Genomic DNA, 17,222 nt, shown 5'->3' with positions numbered 1-17,222 from the left:
CAGCGTGGCCACTGTGTGCCACAGATGAACACTGGAGTTTTCGGAAGCCTTCCCTTAGGCAGTTTTTCACAGATGCAATGGTCTGGTAGGATTAAGCCCTAAATTAGAGCATAAATGCTTATGCCTATCCGCTGCCATTTTGCTGAAGTGACTTTTTAAAGATTCCTGACATCTTTCTAGATTAACTTCAGTTGTCCAGGAACAGAGCACTTATTATGCCCTGAATATTCTTCTGGTGAAGGATTATGTGTTTTTCCATTTGGTACTGAAAGGAAAATATCAACTTTTCAAATGCATCACTACCTTAAGGAGAAAAGCATGCATGAGGAGGATAAAGCCTGTGAGGCCAAGTTAATAACTCCTCTTTATTGACCATTGCATGTACCACACACTGTGCTAGATGGTTTACGTATAGCATTTCTAATTCTCCTAAGAGTCTTACTAAATAGCTGCCATTATTTCCATTTTATAGAGAAGGAAACAAACCCCAACTAGTCCAAGATCATGCAGCTCCTAAGTATTATGGCTGAGAGTCAGTCTTGATTTCTCTAATCCCAAAGTCTATGCTCATTGCTCTCCAAGATCTGCTAACCAAGACCCTCTAACTTCAGGGGTCATGTCAGACAGGCAAGAAGGAGGCCCCCATCAAGTTTCAGCTGCAAGGGTCCTCTTGACCTATTTGAAGGACACTCTGGGGCATGCAGGGGCAAGTCTCTCCTTTGACAGGGGGAGATGACCATCACTGTGTTCCCAGGACATTTGCCCATTTCAGTCATTGTGAACAGCTACTGGCTATTGAACATCCACTTTCCATGTACTGGACAAAACTCTGTACAGGAAGGATCTTTAATTACTTTACCCCATTTTTCAAATGATTAAAAAAAATACTCAAACAGGTAAAACTGTCTGCCTGGTGCCACAAGGAGAGCAAGTGACAGAGTCAAATTTACAGCAAAGACTCTGGCCCCACAACCATGCTCTTCCACTCTACTCCGTTGCCTCCCCCTCCCAAGATCTGGTCTGGAAAACCCTGTGCCTGGTTTGTCCCTGAATTTTGCCTGCTGTGGTTGGAAAGAACCCATTGTGACATTTAATTTTGGTCTTAGTGTAATCACATTTCTTCATGCCCACTGGGAATTTCTATGGGTCTGTTCATCTGTACAACTTCCTCCTCTGGGTGGCTTGCAAGGGGCACTGCGGCCAGGTTCCCCAAGGCCAAGCCTCCCCCAAGAGGCATCAAAGCCCTTCTTAGGTTGCACTGAGGGGGCTGAAGAGGGAGGAAAGCAAACAGAAGATGTTGACACTTGCCTTCTCCGTCTCCACGACCCTCGTTCTTATCAGAGAAGATCTCAAAAGTCTCTGAGGTCTATTTCCCCTGCACTTAAAGTGAAGTGGAGGGTTGCACCACCGAGCCCCAGGGTGAGGGTTAGGGGAAGCGGCGTTAGAGCCAGGTAGAGTGAAGGAGCTCAGCCTCACCTTGGTAAATGTGAAATTCACAAATCCGCCCCGGAAGTTCAAGAGAAGGTTGGATTTTCGGGAGCCACAGTTCCCAGAGGCTTGAGTTGCATTGGGGTCGATGCTGAAGTATCTTAGGGGTGAAAGAACCTAAACCAAATAAAGGAGGTTGTTTCAGTGAACCGTGGAAGAAAACTCCAGCTGGGAGAGACTAGAAGCACAGGCCAGTAAGCGGGCCTGAAATTCAAGGCTAGTGAGTGTTCACTGGAGAATTTCAAAGTCCCCAAAGACACCTCTTATTTCCAAACTCTTTTGTTTAAAAGATTTTTTGAAGGAGTTCTTTGATAGATAATTCATGGCAAGTATACTCTTGATAAACCACGTGGAATTTAATTTTTGTTAAATCAAACATGTTGAAGGGTACTACAGGATAGGTTTTACTACCCAGTTTGCTACCCTTCTGTTTCAAATTAAAAACCTGCATGTGGAAGGTTTCTTCGAAGTCATAAAAACTGTGCCAAAAAGGGACATGTTATCTTTATAGTGATTATTTTAGCAAATTGAATACCCTTAGCCCCCACCCTATTCCCTCCAATCTTCTTGTCAAGTTGGATTTTTCATATTATTGTCATATTAATGTCACAGCTGGCTGGAACCATGGAGACAATCTAATCCAAACCTCTCGTTTCACAGGAAAGTTGCTGAGGCTTGGAAGTCATCCAGAGGGGCAGAGTCAGGCTGGGGTCAACGCTGGACACACACTCTGCCCATACTGGCTGAAACTGAGGGGTGTGCGTATTTAAAATTTTGATGCGTGCTTTCTTTGATCCACACAATCACTATCGGTTGCTACTTTTATATGTGTTCTAAAACAGATTCACCTTTTAATGGAGCACCTTGGAGAAAGAGGAGCTCGCAGTTTTATTTCAAGATACAGGATACAGGGGAGTGTTCATTCCTAGCCAGGCACTCCCACTCAAACTTTTTGAAGATAGCGTCCTATGGCCTTGACTTACCGTCCCTGAATCTTGAACTGTCAGCTCTATCCCCATCTCTGCTTTGATACAGAGCCTGCTTCCATTTAGAACGAGATAAATTCCAGTCTTGGCTGATGACGGCTGAGGTGCAAGGGTGGGCCCTGGAGCTGTGGGAGCAGGTGAGGCTGTTTGGGTGGTATTATGTGCGGTTGTGGTTGGACCTGGGGTGCTGGTGGGTAGAGTAGGCTTCTGACTAATTGTGCTGCTGTGTGGTAAGGCAGACAGCGTTGCTGGAAGGATGGTCTGGCTCCTGGGTTGGGTGGTTTTCCCAGTGGTGTGGCTGACAGTCGAGGGCCTGTTTCCAGTTGTGTGGGCTGGTGGGGTGATGGTAGGTGGTGATGAACTGGGACCCATGCTGGGACCGACTGTAGCCTCAGTGACTGAAGTTGTGTGTGACTTGTTGGGTACGGCCAGGGTTGTGACCAGGGTGTGGGTTATTGGGCTGGTAGATGAGGTGCTGTTTGTAGTTACCAGGGAAGTTGTTGCTGGAATTTTTATGGTTGTGTGGGTGGTCAGGGTCTCAGAGTTGGAGGTTGTGAAAGCTATTTGAGAGGTGACATGGCCATCCGTTGATCTTGTTGCCAAAGTTTTGTGAGGCACATGGTTAGTGGGCCGCAGGAGAGAAGGTTTTGCTGGGGCCTGTACTGTTGCTGCTGTTGTGGATGGAGAAGAGCCTGAGATTTCTGGAAACAGCTTGGCTCTCGTGTGACCACCATAATGCAGGATCACTGCAAATTAGGAAACAAAAATATTAACACAACAACTAATAGCTCACATTAGTGAGTCCCGCCCCTACTCCACACTTATGTTTCCTCATTAAAAATTAATACGCATTTTTTAGATCTGGGGGACATTTACAAGGATCCAACAGTTATGTGAAGATCACTCAAAATTCTACCACGAGCCACAATTTTAACGATTTGGTTGCACCCATGTTTTTACAGTGTTGTGATCACACTGTAGATATTCTGCCCCTTTGTCTGTATGGGCTGTGGTCCTAGCACCCCAAAGCAATCATGCTCAGCTAGTTATCTAAGTGCCAATGCCTCTTCATTTTCCATCTTCAAGTGTGAATCCAGATAGTTCCCAGGTGGAGAGCATTCCCGTATAGGGCGCTGCTGTGATGACCTGACAGAGCAGGGGCAGCAGGAATACCAGTGATACAGATTTACACCGAGTTGTACAGTTTTCAGAGAATCATATAATTCCAGGTTCGAATGGGGCCTTAAAGATTATCTAGTACAAACCGTCATCTCATGTGTGAATTGTACCTTTGGATATTTGCCACATATACATCCAAACTATGCTCAATTACCTCCAATGACAAGAGATTCAGTTCCTTTCCATTTTTTATTTTGCCATCAGTTTTCTAAATATAAACCAGTTCGTGTTATTCCCTGACTTAACCTTTTGAGTGGCCCAGCTTTTTTCAACTGAGAAGGTAAATTAGTCCATAAGTGCTTGTTCTGCTACATCTGCTGTGCTGTCCTTCATGGTCTCGCTTAAATATCAGCTCCTCAAAGAGTCTTCCCCATATAAAAGAGCTCCCCACCCCCACAGATCCCCATCACATCATTATACTCATTGCTTTCACTGCACTAATCACAACTCGTAAGTGTTTAAGGGGATGATATTCAAATATTTAACACCATGCGTGGCCAGACAGTGTGTATGAGCAGAACAGTGGCCCCGGTTATGTTTATTTATTGGTTGCTTAATTGATTGTGCATCTCTCCAACTAGATTAAAAGCAATTTGAAGGTGGGACTGTGTGTGTTTTTTCACCACCAGAGTCTGTGCATAGAAAGCGTTCAGGGGACGTGGAACGATTGCCTAAATAACTGACTGGGTAAATGAGGGCTATAGCACTATAGACCTCTTGGGATTATTGCAAGGCTCTAGCAAGCTGGTTTAAGCGAAAGCCTTCCTGGATCAGTAAGCATATGAAGAGCGTGAGTTATTGTCACAGGTTCTCTTCTGGGCCGTCCCTTCAGGGAGGAAGGCCTCTGGTTCTTTTTCAACCAGAATAGTTCTGTTCTTGCCTCTTTCCAGGCACATAGCAAGCCAGAAAGTGGACAAGTTCTGATGATGTTCCTTGAGAGTTCATGATCAGGCACTCTGAGACATGGCTCTGTCCCTACAATGCCATGGTTTCACTGCGTTTACCCATTGTATTTTCACTCATTGGAGCAACAGCTCCCCAGTGCTAGGCAGTGACTTGGGAAAACACAGGGAAAAGTGAAAGAATGTCACTCTATGCTGGTGTTTATAGAGTCCTGAAATTCATAGCAAATCAAAATCATCCCTAAAATCCTTTACTATCTCTTTCTTTCATTCAATATATTTCTAAGTGGTTACTTTTCCCATAATAATAACAATAAAAATCCCAAGTTACTGAACACTTACTACATCGTAGGCCTCAGACCAAGGGCCATCTTTCACCAACTCTTCTCAAAAACCCTCTGATGGGTACTATCTTTATCTGCCTTTCAGATGATGAAACTCAGGTTTAGAAAATTCTATTAACTTGACCATAATCACACAACCTGTCAGTTTTGGAGCTGAGGCTTAAACCCATGTCTGAGCCAAAGCCTGCCCTTGGATTGGAGTTGGGTGGAGGTGGTGTGTGTCACTGGGAAGAATGGGGAGAAAAGAGACACAAGCAGAGGGGAGACCGGTAGGTTGTCTCTGCAGTGACCCTGATTCACCAAAGCTTCATAATGGTGATCCTTAGTGAGGCTTTCAAAGACCCACATGCTAAAATAGTAATTATTTTCCAGAAGAAAAGTTCTAACTTTAAACCCAGTAGTAACACTTACGAATTATTTCTGATAGTTGGTTTGCAAAATGGGAAAGACAAAAGTATCCGTTCAAATTGCCTTACTATTAAGTAGACTTACTATTAATGACATTTAGTTTCTGAAGACTATTGTTATAGGGTTTTTTGTATCTAAAATGTTTACTTGGACAATTAAAAAGTATGATATTTGAGGGTTGTAAATTTTTTGGGCTGTAGGTTTACTTTGCAAATCTTTGTAAAATCACTATATGTGGAAACTTTATGCCTACATTGTAGAGCTTGGAGCAAGATTTTTCCTTTCAAGATTGTTATGAAGGTTGACAGTCACTGAAGATTTATTTTCACAATTCATTTAGGCTGACCCTGATTTGTGGTTTTCTGGGTCAAGAACCCAATGGGAACCCCATTAGGTCCATTGTATTAATACTAATATGGAGAAATAGAATTCACTCTAAGATGTGGTGTCCAGGAATATCTTGTAGTAAAAAGCAAAGACTGCTGCAGAGAACTCTGGGAGACTGGGAACCACCTGTATTTTGCTCTCCCAGTAAGATTAGATCCTTGATAAAATCCCACTGTATACAGCTTATGCTTATGAGCTAAAGCAGATCTTCTCAGCTGAGTAGAATTCCCTCAACTAAGTAGCATACTCTTTCAAAGGGGAACCTTCTTCATAATGCAGTTAGAACTCCTCTCTCAGTAGTGATGAATGAACTCAGATAAGGGGGTAAAAGCATACTGGCCATTCATGGATGCACAGCATCCCAAACGGGACAAGAAGACTCATGGCACCCTGTCAAGCTGTGCTTGGTGGATAGGAAATATCGTGCCTAGAGATGATGGCGGTCACAGTGTCTCCATATGGTGTGTGACTTTGTGGTGAACAAAAACCTAGTTGGTAGGTGGCAGGACTAAAAGTGACCAAAAGTGACAGAGCATTACAGATTAAACTGGGAAATACTGTTCTAATATTCTTCTCCTCCCCGTCTCTGCCTCCGACCCTCCTCTCCCCATTTCCCGCTAAGAGTGTGGGCTATAAAAGACGGGCAGGTGATTAGATAGAACTTAGACAGGGGTACCTATGCTGTGCATTGGAATATGTCCCAGGAAGTTCATATGTTTGTTAGGTACTCAGTGGAAATAATACTTTGAAAAATACTGTTGTATAAAATTTATGAGTATGACCACACATATATGACCAATCCTTGTTAAAATTGGGTCATAGCTTTAAAACAGGATCTTTAGGCCCCCAAGAGGTTTAGGCAAGTTCACTGGTCTGTCTGAGACTCACAAAGAGGGCAGTGGGCAGAAGCCAGGGCAGGCCATAGCTCAGAATCTCTCGACCCTCTGTCTACATAAAAGAACTCAGTCTGGAATCCACATGCTGATTTGTAAATTTCCCACCCCCTAACCCCCAGCAGCTCCTCTCCAGGATGCAAGAGACACAGCAAATGAGGATCTCAGAGCCTTAATCCCTTCCTTGGACTCCTCTAGATGGTGAGCTGCAGGAAGGGGCATGAGAAGGTTTCGGTTCCCATACAACCCACAGGAGTAGCTGAGAGATGACTTGTTGGGCCAGGCCCTGGGAAAGCCTGTGACCACACAAGGGCTTCTTCTCTAGGTATTTCCCAGACAGTCAGGCCTTCGCATAGAGCCTTAATTTGGTTTCCCTGCCATACCCAATTCAACAGATATGTAGGAGCCTCCTCTGAGCCAAGCAACAGGCCAGGCACTGGGAGTAGATCTTCGTTCTCAGGGGCACAAAGCCTTGTGAGGCAGACACAGAAATGGACTATACTCCTCAGTGTGACAGGTGTTACTACTGAAGCAGGTCCCACGTGCTGTGGGGTGGAGCGGGGAATCCAGCACAAGGAGAAATTCTTAAGGCAGACAAGAAAGTAAATGGCATCCCACAGGCAGGAGGAAGAGTACGTGCAAAGGCACAGGGGCTTCAGAGCCAGATATGTCTGGAGAACAGCAAGGAACTCAGCATGATGGGAACATGGTCGGGGGCAGCATGGGGAAAAGGGGGTCAGGTTGGGGGCCAGCAGGGAGCAGGCCTGGCAGGTCTTGGAGGCTACACTTTGCAGAACTCTAAGGACCACAGCTGGAGAGTAAACCCTGGGGCCATATCCAGGGGCAGGGAATTGAGTTTAGTCCCTGAGCACTTTCTCTGGCATCTCCTGGGCAGCATGAGCAGCCCCAGCTGGGTGCAGCAGGAAGACTGCTTCTGGATGTGTGGGTCGGCAGGGGTGGGCCCTTAGCAAGATTCTGCTCAGTTTCACAGTTTAATCTTAGACCTTTTAGCAGAAAGATGTAAATCCCACCTTTGTTAAGTTTCCTGTGGGACTTGAAACTCAAAGGGAACCCTCAAACAGAAGGGGCTCTCGCCCTGTGGCAGAGTCTACTGGCTGACTACCCTCAAATCCAGTCTCCTCTTTTTCCTTAGTAACAGAACCAAGAGTTTAAGCTGAGCACTTGCTGCCTGGAACAAAGCCCCCTACAACCAAGCCTCCTTTCCAGCTGGGTGGGAATGTGTGACCAAATTCAAGCCAAAGTAATAGAAGTGGTAGGGCTATGTGGGCCTTCTGGGAAGGCTGTTGGAAGGGAGCTCAGTCACCTCTGTGTCCTCCTCATTGCCTTCCTCTTTCCTCCTTTAGCCAGCCCACAACGTGTATGTGATGCTGGAGCTCCAGTAGACATCTAGAACCATGAGGAGGCCTTGCAGGTGGAAGTCTCACACAGGATGGTGGGTCCATGATAATGAGTCTGTAAACCAGATCTGGTCTGAATTCCTCTGGACTTGTTTTCACATGAGAGAGAAGCAAACATTTGCCTTGTTTAATTCGCTATTTGGGGTTTGTCTCTTATGTGCTGCTGAACCTTAACTGACACAAACTTAAATCCCCTCATTTTATGGAGGAGCAGTTGGATACCAGGGAAGCAAAGTGACTAGATAAAGACTTGCACAGTTAGCTTATCTAAAAGCCATGTCTTTCCCAGCAAAATGTCTATTGTTTTTGCTCATGTCAGTTCAACAAGTATCTCCTGAACTTATGTATGCAGAAGTGTAGTGCAGGAGTGCAGAGCATGGACCCCAAAGCCAGGCTTCCTGGTTGCCAATCTCAGGGCTGCTATTTGCTAGCTAAGTGCCCATGAGCAAATCCACAACCTGTCTCAGTCTCCTCACTTGAAAAATGGACACCTCCACATGCTTCAGTCACTCAGTTCGCCTCCGAGAATGTGCAGGTCAGAGAGGAGGGGGCAGTGTAGGCATTTCCTCCCTACCTCCCTGTACATATACTGCACACTCATTGCATTCCCAAATCCACCAGTCATCTGCCAGCCATTGAACTGGCACCCATGCACAGGACACTGAGGGTTACTGCTAAACCGAAATCTTTAACCCTCCTGGACTTCAGACAATATTACAGAGCTATGGTAATCAAAACAGCATGGTATTGGCATAAAAACAGACTTATGGATCAATGGAACAGAACAGACATAAATCCACAGACTATGGTCAATTAATCTTTGACAAAGGAGGCAAGAATATACAATGGAGAAAAGACAGTCTCTTCAGCAAGTGGTGTTGGGAAAACTGGATAGCAACATATAAATCAATGAAGTTAGAACACTCCCTCACTCCACACACAAAAATAAACTCAAATGGCTTAAAGACTTAAATATCAGACAAGAAATGACAAATCTCCTAGAAGAAAACAGGCAAAACATTCTCTGACATAAATCTTAGCAATGTTTTCCTAGGGCAGTCTACCCAGACAATGGAAATAAGAGTAAAAATAAACAAATAGCACCTAATTAAACTTGTAAGCTTTTGCACAGCAACAGAAACCATAAGCAAAACAAAACGACAACCTAAGGAATGGGAGAAAATATTTGCAAATGATGCAACTGACAAAGGCTTAATTTCCAAAATACATAAACAGCTCATGCAACTTAATAACAAAAAAATAAACCACCCAATCCAAAAATGGGCAGAGGACCTAAACAAGCAATTCTCCAATGAAGACATATGAATGGCCAATAGGCACATGAGAAAATGTTCAATATCACTAATTATCAAAGAAATGCAAATCAAAACTACAATGAGGTAGCACCTCACACCATTCAGAATGGCCATCATTCAAAAGCCCATGAACTATAAATGCTGGAGAGGGTGTGGAGAAAACGGAATCCTCCTACACTATTGGTAGGAATGTAGTTTGGTGCAGCCATTATGGAAAACAGTAAGGAGATTCTTCAAAAAACTAAAAACAGACTTACCATATGATCCAGCAATCCCACTCTTGGGCATATATTTAGAGGGAACTCTAATTCAAAAAGATACACACACCCCAATGTTCATAGCAGCACTGTTTACAATAGCCAAGACATGGAAGCAACCTAAATGTCCATTGACTAGATAAAGAAGTTGTGGTATGTTTATACAATGGAATACTACCCAGCCATAAAAAGAATAAAATAATGCCATTTGCAGTAATATGGATGAACCTAGAGATTATCATTCTAAATGAAGTAAGCCAGAAAGAGAAAGAAAAATATCATATAATGTCACTCATATATGGAATCTAGAAAAAAAGGACACTATGAACTCATCTACAAAACAGAAACATACTCACAGACATAGTAAACAATCTTATGGTTACTGGGGAAAGGGAGTGGGAAGGGATAAATTTGGGAATTTGAGATTTACAAATGTTAGTCACTATATAGAAAAACAGATTTTGAAAAGTTTCTTCTGTATAGCACAGGGAACTATGTTCAATATCTTATAATAACCTTTAATGAAAAAAATGAAAATGAATATATGTATATGCATGACTGGGACATTGTGCTGTACACCAGAAATTGACACATTGTAATTGCCTGTACTTCAATAAATAAATAAATACAAGAAAAAAATAAATTGAGATTTTTTGCTTTTTTACTAGCTTGTCCTGCTAAATATAATGAGGACTTTTCCATTTGCCTCCAAAAGAATGTGAAACTCTAATTCTGAAAGTGTGGTACAAGGAACAACAGGCTGGATTAGGACAGCTGGCCTTTGACCCTTCATCCAACTTTCATAACAATTCATGTTATGCTCAAGTGCAGCTGTGCCCCCCATTTGAGTGTGTTAGTGGGGCCATGTGGACGTGGACAGAACTAGTTCTCTCAAATGTTCAATTCAGTGGTTCCAGAAGGAACTGTAAATCAACCAGCAAACTTGATAATAGCAAAAAGACAACTCAGTGTCCTAGGGAGAAAATGCTGTTGATGAAAGCAGTGGGTGGGTACATAAAATAACCATTTTAAAAGCTCAGTTTCCCAGACAGTCTCTCTGATCTGAAGTACACTGGTAATTAAAAAAGAAATCCTTGATGCCCTGGCTTACATCTTTCTGAAATGGCAGTTTGTCAAACCACACCTCCCTCATCTTCACAGATCACTGTTTATAGAATATAAACATAGTGCTTCACTTGAGAAACACAGGAAAAGCAAGGCATGCCCTGCTTTCCGCAGACAGTGTGGCAAGAGCCCCATTTCTGAGCCCTGGCTCAGCCCTCCATCTCTTAACTTGAAGTGATTTCTACAAATTCTCACTAATTGGTGCCTCGAACCCATTTGGGAACCAGAAATAATGTCACTGTCTACTGGGGTTGACACCTACTCTGCCTGACTCATGGAAAACAAGCCCAGACTCTGAAAACTTTGGGAAAAAACGAAGGTGTGCTCCGTGTGGAAGGTAATAAGGAGGAGACATTTTCCAGTCAAATACCCACAGTAGCTGAAGCCGCTACCACCACCTGCAGTCTGTCCTGTCCCACCCAGTCAGTGGCACTAGAATGCACTTAGATTTAATAGTTCACCATGGAAAGTCATGTGTGTCACTCACCAGCCAGGGACACGAAGAGCACCACCATTGCAGAGAGCTGCCAGGACATGACTGGGGAGCCGGGGAGCACCGCTGCCTTGCCAAGGGGCTGCTACGCTCAGCTGCGTCCCCAAATGGTGTGAGGCTGGTTCCTGGGCAGGCTCCTGGCAACTGAGCAGACACTTCCTCTGCCCCTCATTCACTTGTGACGGAGAAACCAGTCACTTACGTTAGAAGAAGTAACTGAAAGGCCCTCCCAAGTGGTGCGCTCAGAGGGGAGGGAAACCACAAGTGGCCCTTGTGTGGAAGCAGGCACTTAATCTCTGTCTTCAGTGTTTGTGAGGGCTGGATGTGAGAGGGCAGATGTCCCCCGGGGCCAATGTGAGGGGCATCTGTCATCATTTTCCACAAGATGTGGTGGATCTGTGGTAGCGCCAGCTTCCTTCTCTCATAAGTTGGGTCTCCATTTTTCTCTAAGATCTTGAGTACATTTCAGTAAACCCAGAGACTGCTCAGCCAGGAGAAAACCGGTCCCTCAGTCATGAGGCTGAGCAAGAGTCTTAAAACTCAGTGGCTAGAGCACCATCTGTCTGTGTGTGTATTCATAGGAAGTCAGAGGCGGCCTTGCTCTCTCATCATGGCAGCCTCACCTGGGGCCTCACCTGGTTGGGATGGGAGGAGTACAAGCTTGGGAGTTGGGTAGATTTGGGTTTGAATCTGGCTCTGCCAACTCATCAGCTGTATGACCTGGGTAACCTCTCAGAACCCCAGTTTCTTCTGCTGTAAAATAGGGATAATAATGCCTACTCCCAGGTGGTTTTCCTGGAACACAAATAATATTCAGTATCTTCGAAAGGCAAACATTGCATGCCTTATCTCCTTCCTCTATTAATTAGACAAAACAATGATGGTCTATCTCTCAGGGCTGTGGGTCCCCGTGAGGAATACACACATAGGTAGTATATTAGGATACCCTCCTGATCACTGGGGTTGGAGTTTTCACTTTAGTCTCAAATCATTTCCTGAAAAACAACTTTGGCAACTATTTGGTCTTACTATGTTGCTCTAAACACTCTGATCAAGCAAGTTTACCAAAACAAGTGGTGTGTTTCCAAATTGGACTTTTATGGCGGCAGGTGAAGATTAACTGTGTCAGTTGACCTAATTTCAGCTACATCCTGTCTAGTATTCTGGCCTTTGAATCAATTTATTCAATAGACAATAATTAAGCAGATAGTACAGGCCAGGCACTCTTCTTATTCCGTTTAAGCCCCACAGCCACTCTATGTGGGCACTATTGTATTATTGTTGTCCCATTTCACAGATGGGGGAAACTGAGCACAGAGAGGTCAAGTGACTTGCCCCGAGTCACTTAGGTAATAAATGAAGAAACCAAGCTATGAATTCAGTCTTGCTTGAGTCTAGGATTTTAAGTATTGTGCTGTACTACTGCTAAAGAGGTGTTCTGAACTAGAATATAATATATGCCTTCAAGTTGCTTACTGCCTAGTTGAGAAACAACATTTATTGATATACAGTAATAGCCAGAGAGTGAGTGATCAATTGTTTGCTGCTTAGAGCCACACTGGATGAGGAAAGAAATAGTCAGAGGTGACATTTTTCTGTGGTAGTTGAAACTTGGGGAGACTTTGAAGGTCATAGAGGATCTGGATAGTTGGAGAATAGTAGTAGTAGTAGTAATAATAATAATAATAATATTCTATATATGGAATCCTTACTATGTACCTGATACTGTGTAATGCATATGGCACCTCTATAGGGTACACTTTTTAAATCCCCATTTTATAGATGTGGAAACCCAACATCACATAACAGGCTAAAATCTGCATCATGGCCTGTCTAGCCCTGAAGCCCGTGCCTCTTCTCCTGGCCACAGGGAGCAAAGTCTCTTGAGTGGTGATAAGCTTGACTGGAGGGGACTAGGGAGCAGTGGGGAATATAGTTGAAAGGTCAAGTTAGTGCCATTTGGAGAGGCCAAAAAGCCAGATGAGTCCAGTCTCAAGCCAAGAGGACATAGGGGCTGCCAAAGGCTTTGAAGGAAGAAGTTGTGTATAGAAGCAGGGGTTAGCCTGACATGTGATACAGGCTGTGTGGCTTTGAGGCGAGAAGGCTCATCCATTGATCCAGTCAACATGTACTGTCAGATGTCTGCAACCAGGCTCCTGGGCAGGTCAGAGAATGAGAGTCTTGAAGCTGTTTTTCAGGGCTCCTGCCTCCGACTACAGGAGAGATGCCACAGCTGGGTGTCCCAGAAAGCAGCTGGACCCTCTAAGCATTGTTTCAGATGCATCCTGCAAGTTGTGGTATGCTGTGCTTTCATTTTCATTCATCCCAAATTATTTTTATTTCCATTGTGATTTCTATTTTGACCCATTATTGAGTTTATTCTTTAATTTCCACATACTTGTGAATTTCCCAAATTTTCTTGATTTCTAATTTCATCCATTATGAATGAAGAGCATACTTAAGATTTCAGTTTTTTCAAATTTATTAAGGTCTGTTTTATAGCCTAACATATAATCTATCCTGGAAAATGTATGTGCATTTGAGAAGAATGTGTATGCTACTCCTCTTGGGGATGCAACATTCTATTAGAAGTCTGTTAGCTCTAGTTAGGCTTTGGTGCTGTTCACGACTATTTTCTGCTTGGCCTTTTGGCTAGTTGTTCTATCCAGTATTGAAAGTGGAGTATTGAAGACTCCAATTATTATTCTTTTATTATCTATTTCTCCCTTCTATTTTCAGTTTTTGTTTCACTTATTTTGGAGCTCTGTCATTAGGCTTCTCTGTATTATTTTTATATATTCTTGATAGAATGATTCTTTTATCATTAGAAAATGTCCTTCTTTGTTTCTAGTAACAATTTTTGTTTTATTGTCAAATATTGTCAAATATTACTGAGTACTCCAGCTCTCCTTTGGTTACTCTGAACAGAGTATTTCTTTTTCAACCTATTTGCTTTCAATCTAATTGTATCTTTGAGTCTAAAGTGTGTCTTCTATAGGCAGCATATAGTGGGATAATTTTTTTCACTCATTCTGCCAATACCCACATTTTAATTGCAATGTTTAACACATTTACATTCAATGTAATTACTATAAGGTAGGATTTATGCCTCCCATTTTGCTTTTTGTACCTCTGCACCTGCATTATTTTCTTCTTATGTGTTAAATAGATACTTTCTGGTCTACAATTTAAACTCCCTTCCATTTACCACAGTTTTTAAAGTTATTTTCTTAGTAGTTGCCTGAAGATTATTGAACATCTCAACCTATAGCAATCTAGTTTGGAGTATTACTACCCTAATCGCAATAGTATATGAAGACTTTGCTTCTCTCTGTCTCCACTGTCTCCTTCTACTACTTGCTATTATTGCCATATAAATCACACTTTTATACATTGTATATCTACCTTAGTGGGCTTATAATGACTGCTTTATGAAGTTGTCTTTTAATCAAATAAGAGAAAAAGGAGTTACAAACAATGCTACAGATTGAATGTTTGTGTTCTCTCAAAATTCATATACTGAGGCCCTAATGTGGTGATATTTGGAGGTGGGGACTTTTGGGAGGTAATTAGGTTATGAGGGTGGAACCCTCATGATGGGATTAGTGTCCTTTTAAGATGAGGAAGAGAGTTAGTCCTCTCTTTGCTCTACACCAAGTGAGAATACAGTGAGAAAGCAGCTGTCTACAGGCCAGGAAGTTGGCCCTCACCAGAACCCAACCACGCTGGTGCCTGCCAGCCTCCAAGATTATGAGAAGTAAATCTGTTGTTTAAGCTACCCAGTCTATGGTGACTTGCAGCTGGATCTCACTAAGACAAACAAAAATACATTTATAATCTCTTATATTTACCTAGGTAGCTACATTTATCGGTGCTCTTTATTTTCTCATGTGGTTTGAAAGGTTACTGTCTAGTAACCTTTCATTTCTGCCTGAAGGACTCCTTTTAGCATTTCTTGTAGGGCAGGCTTGCTGGTGGTAAATCTCAGTTTTTGTTTATCTGGAATGTCTTAATTTCTCCTTCAGTTCTGAAGGACAGTTTTGTGGATATAGAATTCTGAATTGACAGGCTTTTTCTTTTAGCACTTTAATATATCATCTCACTGCCTTCAGGCCTTGATGGTTTCTGGCGAGAAATCTAATTAATCTTACTGAGAGTTTCATATGATTGGGGATGTGGATTAAAGTTCATTGCTTTGCATATAGATAACTGATTGTTCCAGCACGAATTGTTGAAAAGATTATTTTTTCTTCCCTACCTTTGTTGAATATCAATTGTCTACATGTATATAGGTCTATTCTGTTTATATAATTTTCTATCTCTATGTCGAGATCAAATTGCCTTGACTTCTGTAGCCTTATAATAAACCTTGAAATGAGGTATTATTAGCCGCCCTCCAAATCTGTTCTTCAACATTCTTTTGGATTCTCCCTTCTCATTCCCTAATTCCCTCTCTTATGCTTTAAATTAGCCAATAAAGAGTGAACCTGTGAAATACTAGACACCTCACCCTCAGACCCTAATAAGGGCAGAGCCCCAGGTTTGTTCTATTTCTCTCAACCTGTCACCTCACTTTGTGGCCCTTGGGTGTGCTGTGTACCCTCCAGGATGTTGAGTAATAAATCTTGTTCTTTTAAGTTCTCTGAAGGTTTCTTGCTGAAGTGTGTACTGAAATCATAATAAGAACCACATGGGCCAGGCTAACCACAACACTGGCCCCACAGGCTTGGGTGAGTGCCTCAGGCATTCCTAGTCCCTAGTGGAGAACATCACTATCAATAGCGGGAATGAAAAATGCTGCCTGCAGACCAGTAAACAAAGGATGCTGCACCCATCAAGCCACGATAGCAGCCCCCAATGGTGCACCCTGAGGGGACTCAGGGTGGAAAGCAGGATACTGGCTTTAGACAGTTAAGGTGCATATCAAAGGAACGGTTTCAGTGAACCCAGACTCTTGCATCTTCCCATACATAGAAAAGCACTAAATTCCTTAACTTTAGATATCTGGTTTTCTTTAATTAACAGTAATCTTTTGATGCTCCAACTACCTGGCCTTTGTTGCAAAACCCCTACATATCCTGGTTCCTCCCTTACCTCTTTGGAGCAGACCCTTAGGGCTCTCTGAGAGGCTGTCACCTGGGCTTGAAGTCCTCTGAAAATCTGCGGAATAAAACATAATTCTCATCTTTCAGGTTGTGCGTTTTTTTTTTTCTTCAGTCAACAATAGGCTGGGACCAACAAAACACGGGGGAACACGATTCAGTTCGTAACAGTGGTCTGTCTTGTTAAGTGCTCCATAGTGAACTTAACAGAATTCTGTTGCTGGATTCGGTGTGCTATAGATGTTAATTAGGTTAAATTGGTTGATAGTGTTGTTCAACTATTCTGTATTCTTACTGATTTTCTCTTGTTTTATCAGTTCTTACAGAGAGGGGTCAAAATGTCAGATTGTAATTGTGGATTTGTTTATTTCTCTTTGCAGTGCTGTTTTTGCTGTTTGTATTCTGAAGTTCTGTTATTGATGTGTAAACATTTAGGATTGGTATGTCCTCCCCAGAAGTAGCTGGGAGTGCTCCCTTGACAGACACTAGGGGAAGAGGTGGAAGCAAAGCAAGGAAATTATTTGACTGGCTAGAGCTTAAGTGGTTGCATAACTAGAGAAAGACAAGTTGGCTGTCTGTGACTGGTTGCCCTTGGGTTTCAGTTTCCTAACCTTGAGGCACTTCAGACTTAGGTTTTGGTCTGCTTATGCAGGCTACGAAGGCATTAAAGCCACCCCAGTCTAAAAGCCCCCTTGTTTATTTAATTAATTTAACAATAAGGTGGGTTCTTGTATGCCAGAAGGGTGGTCTTTTTTCTTTTTCAAATATCCAATTTGACACTCACTCCCTTTTAACTGGTGTATTCAGACTGTATGATTATTGAAATGGTTACATTTATGTCTACCATCTTGGCAACTGTTTTCTATTTTTCCTACCTGTTCTTGGTTTCATTTCTCCTCTTTCTCTACCAACTCTTGGATTAGT

At 42.7% G+C, this 17,222-nt stretch overlaps 1 protein-coding gene across 2 annotated transcripts in view; it reads right to left on the bottom strand.

Moving 5' to 3' along the window:
- The window catches only part of LAMP3 (lysosomal associated membrane protein 3), a 33,895-nt gene extending 22,535 nt beyond the window's left edge, over positions 1 to 11,360 (bottom strand). For both annotated transcript variants that reach the window (XM_032483586.1, XM_032483580.1), the window contains exons 1-3: positions 11,191 to 11,360; positions 2,472 to 3,220; positions 1,477 to 1,605 (exon numbers count right to left, since the gene is read on the bottom strand). In XM_032483586.1, coding sequence (XP_032339477.1) covers positions 1,477 to 1,605; positions 2,472 to 3,220; positions 11,191 to 11,239 — 927 coding nt within the window. In that variant the 5' untranslated portion in view covers positions 11,240 to 11,360. The remainder of the gene's footprint in view (positions 1 to 1,476; positions 1,606 to 2,471; positions 3,221 to 11,190) is intronic.
- Between the last annotated feature and the right edge of the window lie 5,862 nt (positions 11,361 to 17,222).

This window comes from Camelus ferus, chromosome 1 (genome assembly GCF_009834535.1).
Source record: "Camelus ferus isolate YT-003-E chromosome 1, BCGSAC_Cfer_1.0, whole genome shotgun sequence".
Taxonomy (NCBI): Eukaryota; Metazoa; Chordata; class Mammalia; order Artiodactyla; family Camelidae; genus Camelus; species Camelus ferus.
Note: the sequence above shows the minus strand (reverse complement) of the source record. Positions and strands in the feature narration are given on the sequence as shown.